Below are 14,792 nucleotides of genomic sequence, written 5' to 3' on the forward strand. Positions count from 1 at the left end.
CTCCCTTCTTCCCTCCCACCTTCCCTCTCCCAGCCGCCTCCCATGCCCCCTGGGGACTGGACTGAACACAAACCTGAACACAGAGGTGGGGGGTCTGTCCTAGGGGCCCTCACCAGATGGTGTCCTCGAGGGCCAGGGTGTAAGGCTGTTAGTTGCCGTGACCTTTAATTAGCACAAACCTACCACCCTCTCCCTTGGCTGTTTTCCTTCCCTGGGTGCTCCTGGGACCTCAGGCTCTCTATCTTTCCATGCTGTGGCCCCAGCGGGTCAGGAAGGGGAAGCAATATCAGGTGTCTGGAAAAACAGCCTCACTACCTGACTTCCTTCCAGAGACTCAGGAGTCTCTGCCCCAAGCCCAACCTATTTCAAAAGCCAGGTGCTGAATCCTCAACACAGAAGCCAGAAATTGAGTCCCCTAGACCTAGGAGTCTGAGCCCCCAGGGCCTTTCCCCCTCAGACTCAGGAGTCCAGGCCTCCAGCCCCTTCTCCCCCAGGACCCAGGAGTTCAGGCCTCCAGCCCCCCCTGCCCCCTAGGGTTTAGGACAGATGTTCACTGTCTGGGGATTTTCAAATCCTCCTGGGCCTGTGTGGGGGTGGGAGAGATATTGGTGGCTAAATCCACCAACTCTAAGACTTAAGACCAGATTTTCTGACCCCCTGTCAACCTCCCCCAACTGCACCATGCTGCAGGCAGAGGTCCTACGAGTTTAGCTCCCAGTCCCCTCAGAAACCCAGAGTTCAGGCCATAGCTTCTTGCCCACAGAAGTCTGAACCCCTAGTCCTTAGAATCCTGGGTGAACAACCTTTAGTCACTGAGCCATGCAAGAATCTGAGCCCGGGAGCAACCAGGAACCCGAGTGTGAGCTTTCTAGTTTGTACAGGCCCAGGAACGTCAGACCCAGGACCCCAGACCCCCAGCACTCCCCACTATCTGCTCCGGGCATCCACCTGTCCGGCCAGCTGCGCAGCGCACAAGCCGCTAGCAGCGTGGGAACGCCCCAGCTGGGCTGCATGGAGCTGTCAGGACAAGCTGCACCGTTCCCAGCCTCTCTGCCGGCCACTGCCCAGGAACTGCCGCCTCCCAGCCGTCGCCCGGCAACCGGCAACCGTGGCCGAGGGGCCCGGCAGAGTGAGGAGAGGGGCTGGGCCCAGACTGCGGGGTCCTGGGAAAAGGATGGGCTGGGAGCCTGGATCCCTGGGTCTTGGGGCGTGCTATAGTTTGCGGCGGGAACAAGGCGGGCAGAAGAATATTTGGGGGCGGGATTTTGAAGCAGAGGAAGCTGAGCCCCCTTTCTCAGGTGTCCCAGTTGTCCCTCAAGATCCCCAGTGTCCTCTTCCTGAACCGCAGGCCCAGGGGAGTCCCGGCCCCGCCTCCCCAGGGCGCGGAAACTGGAGAGGCGCTGGGGACTCCCGTTTATAGCTCAGTTTCCACTCAGCGCAGTCCCTCCAGGAGCTGGGCTGAGCGAGTTTCTTCCACTCCCCACCTTCTCACCCGTTCGCCGCAGGGCGCAGGTGTTCAGCCCCAGCAGGGTGCCCCTCCTTCACCCAGGTGTTCCTGCTCCCAGACCCCAACTGGGCTGGGGCCACCGCCCGCCCCGGGAGCCCGGGCCAGCGCACCCCCATTCATCCGCGCCTGGGCCGTGGGAGTTCCTCAAAGGGAAAGGGCGGGTCTCCGGGGGCGGGCCGGGGCGGGGCGAGCGGCCTCGGGCCCTCCCCGGGGTAGCTCAGGGCCTGAGAGCGCAGAGCTGGCCGGTGATTCCGCCTCGCAGGCTGCGGAGGAGCAGACTTGGAGGAAGTCTGGCCACGGACAGGGGGCTTCTAGCTTGAGACGAAGGGTCGGGGGGGAAGGGGCTCCGGGCCAGGGAGGTGAGAGGGGAGCTCCCGAGGAAAGAGTTGGCGGGGAAGCCAGCGCAACAGCAAGTCTCGTGGATCTTGGGGAATACACTCAGGATGCTGGCCTCCGCCCTCCTCGTCCTCCTCCTCTGCCTCAGAGGGCATGCAGGTACCGCAAGGGGGGAGCGGAGGAAACGGGAGGATCGAGTGCTGCCTGTCGGCTTTATTATGGAGGAACAGGCTGGGGACCCGGACTCCTGGGCCCGAGGAAGGAGAATTCTGGGGGCCTGAGCTTCTAGGTCCGAGGAAAGAGACACTTGGGGTGAACTCCCGGGTTCTGGAGGAAAAGGATCTGGGGCCCGAACTCCTGGGCCTCGGAGGAGAGAGCTCTGGAATGCACTAAGCTAGGCTCTGCTGTCCTCCATCCTCCTAGACCCAGTGCCCCATTTTCTGCAACAGCCTGAGGACCTGGTGGTGCTGCTGGGGGACGAGGCCCGCTTGCCCTGCACCCTGGGTGCATATCGGGGGCTGGTTCAATGGACTAAGGATGGACTGGCTCTAGGGGGTGAGAGGGACCTGCCAGGTGAGGCTGTTGGCTCTACTCAGGGAGGAGCTCCAGGGTGGGAGTCCTGGGCTTGGGTTGACATATTCAAGTATGGGGTACTGATGGGCTCAGGTAAACAAATATGGAGGTCCTAAGTTTTTTGAGCTTCTTCTTTGGGAGTGGGCCATAGGGTTGGGGTCTTTAATTTTTGTTGCAAAATATTACACACATGCAAAAAAGTGGATAAAACATAAATGGAAGATTGGCCAAATAATTACAAAGTGGACACCCATGTAACCAATACCCAGGTCCACTGCCAGCTCCCCAGAAGCCTTATTCCCGTCCCCTATCATAACCCTCTCCCGCCTTCCCCTGGAGGTAACATCTAACCTGGCTTTTGTGGCAATCATTCTTCTCGCTTTCCTGTCTGACTTTACCACCGCCCCCCCCCCCCGGAAGTTTTCCATCACTCTGGATTGGGAAGGGGTTAGAGTCTGTCTGGGCCTAGCACCCACTTTTTAGTAGTGTGTTTCCGTGGAACGTCTGGGTCAGTTTTCTGGTGTGGGAGAATGGAGGCTTGGGGTCAGGAGCCCAGAACCACGGTGTGACTGCCTCTTTCCTGACTCCAGGGTGGTCCCGGTACTGGATATCAGGGAACACAGCCAGCGGCCAGCACAACCTGCACATCAGGCCAGTGGAGCTGGAGGACGAAGCTCAGTACGAATGTCAGGCCACACAGGCAGGCCTCCGCTCTCGCCCAGCCCAGCTGCACATACTGGGTGAGAACTCAACCACCTGTCCTCAGGGAACCCAGGCTGCCTGGGAGTTTCATAGGCCAGGGAGTCCAAGGGAGTGGTCGGTTAGACATGGGCAGGTCTCTGGGCCCAGGATCAGTTCTGATGCCCCATCTGCCCTGCAGTGCCCCCAGAAGCTCCCCAGGTGCTGGGCGGCCCTGCTGTGTCTCTGGTTGCTGGGATTCCTGCCAATCTGACCTGTCGGAGCCGTGGGGATGCCCGCCCCACCCCCGAGCTGCTGTGGTTCCGAGATGGGGTCCGGCTGGATGGGGCCACCTTCCATCAGGTCAGGTCCAAGTCCTTGGGCTAACCTTTGCTTACTCAGAGAAACTTGGGGTCCACTCTGACCTCAGTCTCAACCAGAAGAGGAAAGGGTATGGGAGGGCAGGGTTCAAGTGTTATGACCCTTGGTATGTGGTTAAAGGTAAAGACTCTAGGGCTAGACTGCCTAGGTTCAAACCCCGGTTCAGTCACTCACTCCTTGATTGATTTCGAGTACATTACTTCACCTCTCTGTGCCTCGGTTTCCTTAACTGTAAAATGGAGATAATAGTAGTATGCACTTTATAGGGTAATTCTGAGGATTAAACAAAGTACTACTTATAAAAGGAGCCCTGGTGGTGCAGTGGTTAAAGTGCTTGGCTGCTAACCAAAATTTGGCAGTTGGAACCCACCAGCCACTCAGGAGGAGAAAGATGTGGCAGTCTGCTTCCATAAAGTTTACAGCCTCGGAAAATTTATAAATGCCTAGAAGAGTGCCTGACACGAAGTAAGCACTATATCAGGGCAGGAAACGCTGATGGCATAGTGGTTAAGTGCTACAGCTGCTAATCAAAAGGTCGGCAGTTTGAATCCACCGGGCACTCCTTGGAAACTCTATGGGGCACTTCTACTCTGCCCTATAGGGTCGCTATGAGTTGGATTCTACTAGACAGCAACAGATTTTTTATATAAAGGGTAGGAGCCCTGCAGGCACAGTGGTTAAAGCAATTGACCACTAAATGAAAGGTCTGCGGTTTGAAACCACCAGGGGCTCTGCGGGAAAAAGATGTGGCAGTCTGCGTCCACAGAGATTTACAGCCTTGGAGACCCTGTGGGGTTGCTCTGAGGTGGAATCGACTAGATGGCAGTGGCTATATAATGGGTAGATGAAGTTGTCATTATCCATTACCTCCAGACTCTGCTGAAGGAAGGGACCACTGGGCCAGTGGAGAGCACTTTATCCCTGACCCCTTCCAGCCAGGATGATGGAGCCACCTTGGTCTGTAGGGCCCGGAGTGAGGCCCTACCCACAGGGAGAGACACAGCTATCACGCTGAGCCTACAGTGTGAGTGCAGCTGGGTGCTGGGCCCTGAGCCTGAGATCCCTGGGGAAAGGAGGGGCTGGGACCTGGATTCCTGGGTCTGAGGAAGGAGGGGGCAGTGGACCTGGGGTCCGTAGGAGAAGAGGAAGCCCAGGCCTGGACGCCTAAGTCTGAGAGAGCAGGTGAAGACAGGAACGCTGGGGTCCCTGGGGGAACACGAAATAAAGGCCCAGACTCCAGCAGTGTCTGAGGGAGGAGGGGCTTGAGGCTGGACTCCTCCTCCCTCAACGGAGGTGTTCCAGGTCCTTGCCCAGCTGACCTTTGTCTCACACACCACAGACCCCCCAGCGGTGACTCTGTCCGCAGAGCCCCAGACTGTGCAGGAAGGAGAAAAGGTCACCTTCCTGTGCCAGGCCACGGCCCAGCCTCCTGTCACCGGCTACAGGTGAGGACCACCTCTGCCCAGCCCAGAGCACAGCCTTGGGTAGGGCCTGGACAGGGGCCTGAGGAGGGCTGGGGCTGGGGAGCCGGGACAACACTCACAGCCCCTGCGCCTCCTCAGGTGGGCAAAGGGGGGCTCCCCGGTGCACGGGGCCCGCGGGCCAAGGTTGGAGGTCTTCGCAGACGCCTCGTTCCTGACTGAGCCGGTGTCCTGTGAGGTCAGCAACGCCGTGGGCAGCGCCAACCGCAGCACTGCGCTGGACGTGCTATGTGAGCTGGGAGGCGAGGCCTTGGGTGTGACCAAAGTGGGGCGGGCCAAGCCGGCTAGGGGCCAGTGGGGCGTGGCAGCAAGCCTCCGTGGCGGAGGCGGGGCTAGTAGAAGGTAAGGCTGGAATACGACACAGGTCTGGCAGGTAGCGGAGCAGGGGCGGGACAGGGGGCAGGGCAGGGGCGGGACAGGTAGCGGAGCAGGGGGGGCAGGGGGCGGGGCAGGGGCGGGGCAGGTAGTGGAGCAGGGGGACAGGGGGCGGGGGCAGGGGCGGGGCAGGGGCGGGGCAGGGGCGGGGCAGGGGCGGGGCAGGGGCCTCGAGACTTGGACAGTTAATGTTCGGAGTTATAGGAGCCCTGGTGGTGCAGTGGTTAAGGGCTTGGCTGCTTACCAAAAAAGTCAGCAGTTCGAATCCACTAGCCGCTCCTTGGAAGCCCTATGGGGCAGTCCTACTCTGTCGTATAGGGTCGCTATGAGTCCGAATACTATGAAAAAAAAAAACTTTTTTTTTTTTTTTTTGAATACTATGAGTCCCTATAATTTGGGCCCTTGCGGGCGTAGTGTTTCTCAGGGGCTGGGGTCGCATCCCTCCGGAGCCTTGAACCAGCCCCTCCTTCCTCCAGTCGGGCCGATTCTACAGACAAAGCCGGAACCGATGTCCGTGGACATCGGGGAAGACGCTTCCTTCAGCTGTGGCTGGCGTGGGAACCCGCCTCCACGGGTGACCTGGACCCGCCGCGGGGGGCCGCAGGTGAGGCCCCATCTGGGGCCTGGTGCACGGGGCTTCTTCCCAAGTCCCCCCCTGACTCCTCCTCCCCGCCCCAGGTGCTGGGCTCCGGGCCCACGCTGCGCCTTGCGTCCGTGGGGTCCGAGGATGCAGGCGACTATGTGTGCAGGGCTGAGCCAGGGCCTTCGGGCTTGAGGGGCGGTGCTGCGGAAGCGAGGCTGACAGTGAACGGTGAGAAAATTGGTCTTCCTAGAGGAGGAGGCCTCCAGGGTAAGGAGTCCTCCGAGCAGAACCTAATGATGGCGGTGGCCTTGGGCGGCGCTTACAGATGGCAGGGCCTGGGGATTGGGACCCGACTTAGGGAAGGCTGGGCTTTGAGGGCATTCGAGTTTTTTGGGGGGGTCTTGGCCTGGTTGGGTGTGGTTAGTGGAGATGATGGCCTGGCCTTACTGGGAAGAGTTTGGGGCGGGCAGGACCTCTGCTCTGATTGGTCCACAATCTCCCCCACCCAGCTCCCCCCGTAGTAACAGCTCTGCGCTCTACACCCGCTTTCCTGAGGGGCCCTGCCCGCCTCCAGTGTCTGGTGTTCGCCTCCCCTTCCCCAGAAGCCGTGGTAAGGAAATGTTCCCCCTACCACGATCCAACTTGACCTCCCACCTGGACCCCCCAAAGCGTTGTGACCGTCTCTGATTTTCCTGACACCCCTCCTGCCTCTTCCCCTGCCTCCTCAGTCTCCTCAGTGACCTCCCTCGTTGGTGCCCCCAGGTCTGGTCTTGGGATGAGGGGTTTTTGGCTGCGGGGTCGCGGGGCCGGTTCCTGGTGGAGACATTCCCAGCCCCGGAGAGCCTCGGGGGACAGCACGAGGGCCTGATCTCCGTGCTACACATTGCGGGGACCCAGGAGTCCGATTTTAGCCAGAGCTTCAACTGCAGTGCCCGGAACCGGCTGGGCGAGGGAGGCACCCAGGTCAGCCTGGGCCGGAGAGGTGAGAGACCCCAAATCTGGTGACGCACAAACTCAAGGGTTTCCAAACTGATGACTGTCCAACCTAGGAACCTCAAATACAGAGACCCTATACCTGGGAGCCTCAAAACTATGGGTCTCTTGATCCCCAGACCCCAAAACCATAAATTCCTTCAAATATGGGATCTTAAACTGAGAGACCCCTTTTACCTAGGGCCGTCAAAGAAAGGAACCTCCAAATATGGAGAACTGCAAAGTAAAAGGCCCCTCGAACTAAGACTTTGTAAAGCCAGTTTAAACTCACGTAATCTGAAACTCAGGGAACCGAAATTCATGGGCCCTAGGGGCCCCAAGTACAAACGTTGGGAATCTCCAAAGTTGGTGACCTTTTGAATCCCAGGGATCCCAAACCCAAGCTCTGACCCCTCTTCCCCAGTTCTTCCTCAGTCCCCTGCCTGGTCCGCTCAGGATGCCCCCTCTTCTCCCTGCAGTGTTGCTGCCCACTGTGCGCATCATTGCCGGAGTTGCCGCCGGGGCCGCGACTCTCCTTATGGTCATCACTGGGGTGGCCCTCTGCTGCTGGCGCCATGGCAAGGGTCAGTGTCCACACCTCGCCCCACTCCCTGCCCACTGATTCAGCCAGGCCTTCGGACTTGGCCCGAGGCCTACCTCTCTAGCCCCGCCAGGCTCTGGTTCCTGCCTCTCTAGCCCCGCCAGGCTCTGGTTCCTGCCTTAACCCGAACTCCATCCCCTCAGGGTCACACTCTTTGCCTTCCCGGGTCAGGATTCCCTCTGGTTTCCAGGCTCCCTACTTGGCCTGCCCCAGTCCTCTCTTTTCGCTCTCATTGGTCTCCGCAATCCGTGACCCCATCCCATCGCTTACCTCCACGCTTTACTGTCCCGGCCTCAGCCTCCTTCTCCGAGGAAAAGAACCTGGTGCAAATCCCAGGCAGCAGCGACGGCTCCAGTTCTCGGGGCCCAGAGGCAGAGATGGCCAGCGGCGAGGACCGGGTAGGGTACCAGGCTCCTCAGACTCAACCATGCTTCCAGACCTAGTAATGGCCCAGCCCCAGCAGCTCTCCCAGTCCCAACTCAGATAGGGTTCTAGTCCCAATGGCGACGCTAGACCCCATGTCCCCCAAGTCTGTGTGTGCCCCTGACCCAGTTATTTCTCAGATCTACTATAGGGTTGCGATGGGTCGGAGTTGACTTGACTGCAGCGGGTTTGGGTTTTTTTTTTTTTTTTTTTTAATGTCCCCAGAACTCCCTTGTCCTGACTTCAGACTCCAGCTCCCAGATGCACTTGGGCTCTCTGGCCTGGCCTCCACGCGGTGGCTCAGAGCCCCTGGGGTCTGGCACTGGGGCAGGATGATCCTCTGACCACTCCCTCCTACTAACCACCCAACCCCAGGGCCCCATTGTGCACAGGGACCACAGTGACCTGGGTCTGGATGAGGAGGGGGCTCTGGAGACCAAGGTGAGTGTTGAGAGGGGAGCCTCCCTTCACTGTGTGACTCTCTCCTACTTCTGTCCCCTCCTCTTCCATCCTGTTGCTGCTCCCCCCAGCCCACCTCCCGGGCCATCTCACCCAGCCCCACAACCTCAGTGTGTATATCTGTTCACGTATTTGTCCTGGCTCTGGCCTCGTCTTGAGCCCCAGACCAGGGGTCACTCTGCCTGTGTTTGTACATCCGACTATGTTTCACAGTCAAGCTTCAAACATCCTGGAGGCCTCTCCCTGGTTGTCCCCTCCCCCCCACCCCCGCATCAGCACTGGTCTTGTAAACATTGGGTCCCATACTGGCCTGACATATCCCCAAACCTGCCCCTCCTCTGGGGGCCATTTCAGGGCAGCCCCACCTACCCCATTCCCCAGCCCAGAGTCCTCTTTCTCCTCTGCACCTAAAACCAAAAATAAAAACCTGTTGCCGTGGAGTGTATTCAGACCCATAGTGAATATTCACAGGACAGAGTGAACTGCCCCATAGTGTTTCCAAGGAGCTGCTGGTGGATTCAAACTGTTGACCTTTTGGTTGGCAGCTGAACTCTTAACCAGGGCACCACCAGGGCTCCCCCATGCACTTGAAAACCAGAAAACCAACCCACTGCCATCCAGTCGATTCCAACTCATAGTGACCCTACAGGACAGAGTAGAACTGACCCACAGGGTTTCCGAGGAGCGCCTGGTAGTTTCAAACTGTTGATCTTTTGGTTAGCAGCCAAGCTCTTAACCGCTGTGCCACCAAGGCTCCCCTATGCACCAGCACAAGCTATTCCCTGGACCTGAAACACTCCCACTTTCCCAAAGCTACTTAATTCTTCCTTCATTCCTTTGGCTCAGCTCAGGCGTTTCTTGTCCCAGGAAGCCCATGCTTTCCCCATCCCACCCCTGATCATCCTGCCTGTGTTTCCCCTCACAACCATGGCCACTCTGTCCCTTAGTTTCCAGCCCCAATCACTGAGCTTAGGCTTCCCATTCACTGCCTGGTCACTCTGCATTGCTCCCGTCACTGCCTGGTCACTCTGTGTTTCCCCCATCACTGCCTGGTCACTCTGTGTTTACCCATCACTGCCTGGTCACTCTGTGTTTCCTCCATCACTGCCTCGTCTCCCTGTGTTTCCCCCATCACTGCCTGGTCACTCTGTGTTGCTCCCGTCACTACCTGGTCACTCCGTGTTTCCCCCGTCACTGCCTGGTCACTCTGTGTTTCCCCCATCACTGCCTGGTCACTCTGTGTTGCTCCCGTAACTGCCTGGTCACTCTGTGTTTCCGCCATCACTGCCTGGCCACTCTGTGTTGCTCCCGTCACTGCCTGGTCACTCTGTGTTTCCCCCATCACTGCCTGGTCACTCTGTGTTTCCCCCATCACTGCCTGGTCACTCTGTGTTTACCCATCACTGCCTGGTCACTCTGTGTTTCCCCCATCACTGCCTGGTCACTCTGTGTTTCCCCCATCACTGCCTGGTCACTCTGTGTTTCCCCCATCACTGCCTGGTCACTCTGTGTTTCCCCCATCACTGCCTGGTCACTCTGTGTTTCCCCCATCACTGCCTGGTCACTCTGTGTTTCCCCATCCCTGCCTGCTCACTCTGTGTTTCCCCCATCACTGCCTGGTCACTCTGTGTTGCTCCCATAACTGCCTGGTCACTCTGTGTTTCCACCATCACTGCCTGGCCACTCTGTGTTGCTCCCGTCACTGCCTGGTCACTCTGTGTTTACCCCATCACTGCCTGGTCACTCTGTGTTTCCCCCATCACTACCTGGTCACTCTGTGTTTACCCCATCACTGCCTGGTCACTCTGTGTTTCCCCATCCCTGCCTGCTCACTCTGTGTTTCCCCCATCACTGCCTGGTCACTCTGTGTTGCTCCCATAACTGCCTGGTCACTCTGTGTTTCCACCATCACTGCCTGGCCACTCTGCGTGGCTCCCGTCACTGCCTGGTCACTCTGTGTTTACCCCATCACTGCCTGGTCACTCTGTGTTTCCCCCGTCACTACCTGGTCACTCTGTGTTTACCCCATCACTGCCTGGTCACTCTGTGTTTCCCCCATTACTGCCTGGTCACTCTGTGTTTCCCCCATCACTGCCTGGTCACTCTGTGTTTCCCCCATCACTGCCTGGTCACTCTGCGTGGCTCCCGTCACTGCCTGCTCACTCTGTGTTTCCCCATCACTGCCTGGTCACTCTGTGTTTCCGCCATCACTGCCTGGTCACTCTGCGTTGCTCCCGTCACTGCCTGGTCACTCTGTGTTTCCCCCATCACTGCCTGCTCACTCTGTGTTTCCCCATCACTGCCTGGTCACTCTGTGTTTCCGCCATCACTGCCTGGTCACTCTGCGTTGCTCCCGTCACTGCCTGGTCACTCTGTGTTTCCCCATCACTGCCTGCTCACTCTGTGTTTCCTCCATCACTGCCTGGTCACTCTGTGTTGCTCCCGTCACTGCCTGGTCACTCTGTGTTTACCCCATCACTGCCTGGTCACTCTGTGTTTCCCCCATCACTACCTGGTCACTCTGTGTTTACCCCATCACTGCCTGGTCACTCTGTGTTTCCCCCATCACTGCCTGGTCACTCTGTGTTTCCCCCATCACTGCCTGGTCACTCTGTGTTTCCCCCATCACTGCCTGGTCACTCTGCGTGGCTCCCGTCACTGCCTGCTCACTCTGTGTTTCCCCATCACTGCCTGGTCACTCTGTGTTTCCGCCATCACTGCCTGGTCACTCTGCGTTGCTCCCGTCACTGCCTGGTCACTCTGTGTTTCCCCATCACTGCCTGCTCACTCTGTGTTTCCTCCATCACTGCCTGGTCACTCTGTGTTGCTCCCGTCACTGCCTGGTCACTCTGTGTTTCCCCATCACTGCCTGGTCACTCTTTGTTTCCCCGATCACTGCCTGCTCACTCTGTGTTTCCCCCATCACTACCTGGTCACTCTGTGTTTCCCCCATCACTGCCTGGTCACTCTGTGTTGCTCCCGTCACTGCCTGGTCACTCTGTGTTTCCCCCATCACTGCCTGCTCACTCTGTGTTTCCCCCATCACTGCCTGGTCACTCTGTGTTTCCCCATCACTGCCTGGTCACTCTTTGTTTCCCCGATCACTGCCTGCTCACTCTGTGTTTCCCCCATCACTACCTGGTCACTCTGTGTTTCCCCCATCACTGCCTGGTCACTCTGTGTTGCTCCCGTCACTGCCTGGTCACTCTGTGTTTCCCCCATCACTGCCTGCTCACTCTGTGTTTCCCCCATCACTGCCTGGTCACTCTGTGTTTCCCCATCACTGCCTGGTCACTCTGTGTTGCTCCCGTCACTGCCTGCTCACTCTGTTTTGCTCCCGTCACAGCCTGGTCACTCTGTGTTTCCCCATCACTGCCTGGTCACTCTGTGTTTCCGCCATCACTGCCTGGTCACTCTGCGTTGCTCCCGTCACTGCCTGCTCACTCTGTGTTTCCCCCATCACTGCCTGGTCACTCTGTGTTTCCCCATCACTGCCTGGTCACTCTGTGTTTCCCCCATCACTGCCTGGCCACTCTGTGTTTCCCCCATCACTGCCTGGTCACTCTGTGTTGCTCCCGTCACTGCCTGGTCACTCTGTGTTTCCCCCATCACTGCCTGGTCACTCTGTGTTTCCCCCATCATTGCCTGGTCACTCTGTGTTTCCCCCATCACTGCCTGGTCACTGTGTGTTTCCCCGTCACTGCCTGGTCACTCTATGTAGCTCCCGTCACTGCCTGGTCACTCTGTGTTGCTGCTGTCACTGCCTGGTCACTCTGTGTTTCCCCATCACTGCCTGCTCACTCTGTGTTTCCCCATCACTGCCTGGTCACTCTGTGTTTCCCCCATCACTGCCTGGTCACTCTGTGTTGCTCCCGTCATTGCCTGGTCACTCTGTGTTTCCCCCATCACTGCCTGGTCACTCTGTGTTTCCCCCATCACTGCCTGGTCACTCTGTGTTGCTCCCATCATTGCCTGGTCACTCTGTGTTTCCCCCATCACTGCCTGGTCACTCTGCGTTGCTCCCGTCACTGCCTGGTCACTCTATGTTTCCCCATCACTGCCTGGTCACTCTGTGTTGCCCCATCACTTCCTGGTCACTCTGTGTTTCCCTATCACTGCCTGGTCACTCTGTGTTTCCCCCATCACTGCCTGGTCAGTGTGTGTTTCCCCGTCACTGCCTGGTCACTCTATGTAGCTCCCGTCACTGCCTGGTCACTCTGTGTTGCTGCTGTCACTGCCTGGCCACTCTGTGTTTCCCCCATCACTGCCTGGTCTCTCTGTGTTGCTCCCTTCACTGCCTGGTCGCTCTGTGTTTCCCCCATCACTGCCTGGTCACTCTGTGTTTCCGCCATCACTGCCTGGTGACTCTGTGTAGCTCCCGTCACTGCCCGTTCACTCTGTGTTTCCCCCATCACTGCCTGGTCACTCTGTGTTTCCCCCATCACTGCCTGGTCACTCTGTGTTTCCCCATCACTTTCTGGTCACTCTGTATTTCCCCATCCCTGCCTGGTCACTCTGTGTTTCCCCCATCACTGCCTGGTCACTCTGTGTTTCCCCCATCACTGCCTGGTCACTCTCTGTTTCCGCCATCACTGCCTGGTCACTCTGTGTTTCCCCCATCACTGCCTGGTCACTCTGTATTTCCCCATCACTGCCTGGTCACTCTGTGTTTCCCCCATCACTGCCTGGTCACTCTGTGTTTCCCCCATCACTGCCTGGTCACTCAGTGTTTCCCCCATCACTGCCTGGCGACTCTGTGTTTCCCCGTCACTGCCTGGTCACTCTGTGTTGCCCCGTCACTGCCTGGTCACTCTGTGTTGCCCCATCACTGCCTGGTCACTCTGTGTTGCTCCCGTCCCCGTCATGATCAATGCTAAAGGTTTCTGCACAACAGCTACAGTTACTCTGCATTTGATTTCTCCATCATAGCTCTGACCCCTCTGGTCTCTCGTCCTTTGTCATTTCTGCTTTGGCCTGGGATCTCCATGGGGACAGAACCGAAGTCTATTCTAGTGACAGATGTCTCCAGCAGGACTATAGGTATAACACAGAATCAAAGCTTAGGAGCTGTTAGTCAGTGAACCAGTTGTCATCAAGCTGATTCTGACTCAAGGTGACCGTATGTATGTCAGAGTAGAACTATGCTCCATAGGGTTTTTAACGGCTGATATTTTTAGAAGTAGATTGCCAGGCCTTTTTTTCAAGGTGCATCTGGGCGGGCAAAGCCCTGGTGGTGCAGTGTTTAAGAGCTCGCCTACTAACCCAAAGGTTGGCAGTTCAAATCTACCAGTTGCTCCTTAGAACCCCTATGGGGCAATACTACTCTGTTCTATAGGGTTGCTATGAGCTGGAATCAACTCAACAGCAGTGGTTTCTGAGTGGACTCGAAACACCAACCTTTTGGTTAGCAGTTGAGAACGTTATCACCCAGGGACTCCCGAGGGCCTGTTAGGCGGATGAATGAATGATGTCTTTGTCTCAGACTTTCTCTCATTCTCTCTGCATCTCCTTCCATAGTGTCACCCCTCAGCAAGCCTGTATCTCTGTGTCTCTGTCTTGTTCTGTTTTTGTCTCTGTCTCTGCCTATCTCCTGCTGCCCGTTTGTCTCCTGTCACCATTTTTCTATCTCATTTTGTCTTTCCACCAGTCTGTGTGTCTGTCTTTCTGTCTCTGGATCTCTGCCTGCTCCCATTTCTGTCCTTTTCTTTCTCTCTAGGTCAGGCTGTATATCTGTTTCTCTCCGTCAATGACCCTCACCCACCTGTACCTACACATTTCTTACCAAGTCCCATCTGTCCCCACAGGACCCAACCAACGGTTACTACAAGGTCCGAGGAGTCAGCCTGAGCCTAAGCCTTGGTGAAGCCCCTGGAGGAGGTCTCTTTCTGCCACCCACCTCTCCCCTTGGACCCCCAGCAACCCCAACCTTCTATGACTTCAGCCCATACCTGGGCATGGTTCCTCCCTGCAGATTGTATAGAGCTCGGGCGGGTTATCTTACCACACCCCATCCTCGGGCTTTCACCAATTACATGAAACCCACATCCTTTGGACCCCCCGACCTGGCCCCTGGGACTTCCCCCTTCCCATATGCTGCCTTCCCCACACCCAGTCACCCCCGCCTCCAGACTCATGTGTAACACCTCTCTGACTGAAGAGTCCTGAGACCCCCAACTTGCCATAATGGATTAGCCCGACTTCTGAGGAACCAGAACAATTTGGCAACCTTATGCCTCCAAACTGAACATTGTGGGGAGGGAAAGGTCCTTACAGTTGTGTAGGTCAGTGGTATAGAGTCAGCTCAGCCAAGAGGATGCCCCAAAGTGGAAGTAAGATGACTCCTATGCCCACCTCTTCTCTATGTGTAAAAGAAATTCAGGATGGCAGATGGGCCCTTTGCAGAGGGATGGGAACAGAGGTTGA

General features: G+C 57.4%; 1 protein-coding gene across 1 annotated transcript; it reads left to right on the forward strand.

Annotated features, from left to right (window-relative positions):
* The first annotated feature begins 819 nt into the window (after window positions 1–819).
* On the forward strand, window positions 820–14,792 carry KIRREL2 (kirre like nephrin family adhesion molecule 2). The gene is made up of 16 exons (XM_049902479.1): window positions 820–1,129; window positions 1,219–1,866; window positions 2,267–2,416; window positions 3,007–3,156; window positions 3,297–3,457; window positions 4,349–4,499; window positions 4,815–4,920; window positions 5,038–5,186; window positions 5,808–5,935; window positions 6,010–6,142; window positions 6,424–6,524; window positions 6,677–6,896; window positions 7,366–7,470; window positions 7,785–7,885; window positions 8,286–8,351; window positions 14,174–14,792. Exons 1-16 carry the CDS (start codon window positions 820–822, stop codon window positions 14,507–14,509), a joined length of 3,015 nt encoding a protein of 1,004 aa, XP_049758436.1. The 3' UTR covers window positions 14,510–14,792.

This window comes from Elephas maximus, chromosome 11 (assembly GCF_024166365.1).
Source record: "Elephas maximus indicus isolate mEleMax1 chromosome 11, mEleMax1 primary haplotype, whole genome shotgun sequence".
In the NCBI taxonomy this organism is placed as follows: domain Eukaryota; kingdom Metazoa; phylum Chordata; class Mammalia; order Proboscidea; family Elephantidae; genus Elephas; species Elephas maximus.

What these genes read in the sequence shown, in the direction of transcription:
- KIRREL2 (XM_049902479.1), top strand. Translation starts at nt 820, where the DNA reads ATGCAAGAATCTGAGCCCGGGAGCAACCAGGAACCCGAGTGTGAGCTT. An exon ending in TGGCCGAGGGGCCCGGCAGA is followed by an intron (nt 1,130 to 1,218) that starts GTGAGGAGAGGG and finishes GGCGTGCTATAG; the next exon opens with TTTGCGGCGGGAACAAGGCG. An exon ending in AGGGGCTCCGGGCCAGGGAG is followed by an intron (nt 1,867 to 2,266) that starts GTGAGAGGGGAG and finishes CCATCCTCCTAG; the next exon opens with ACCCAGTGCCCCATTTTCTG.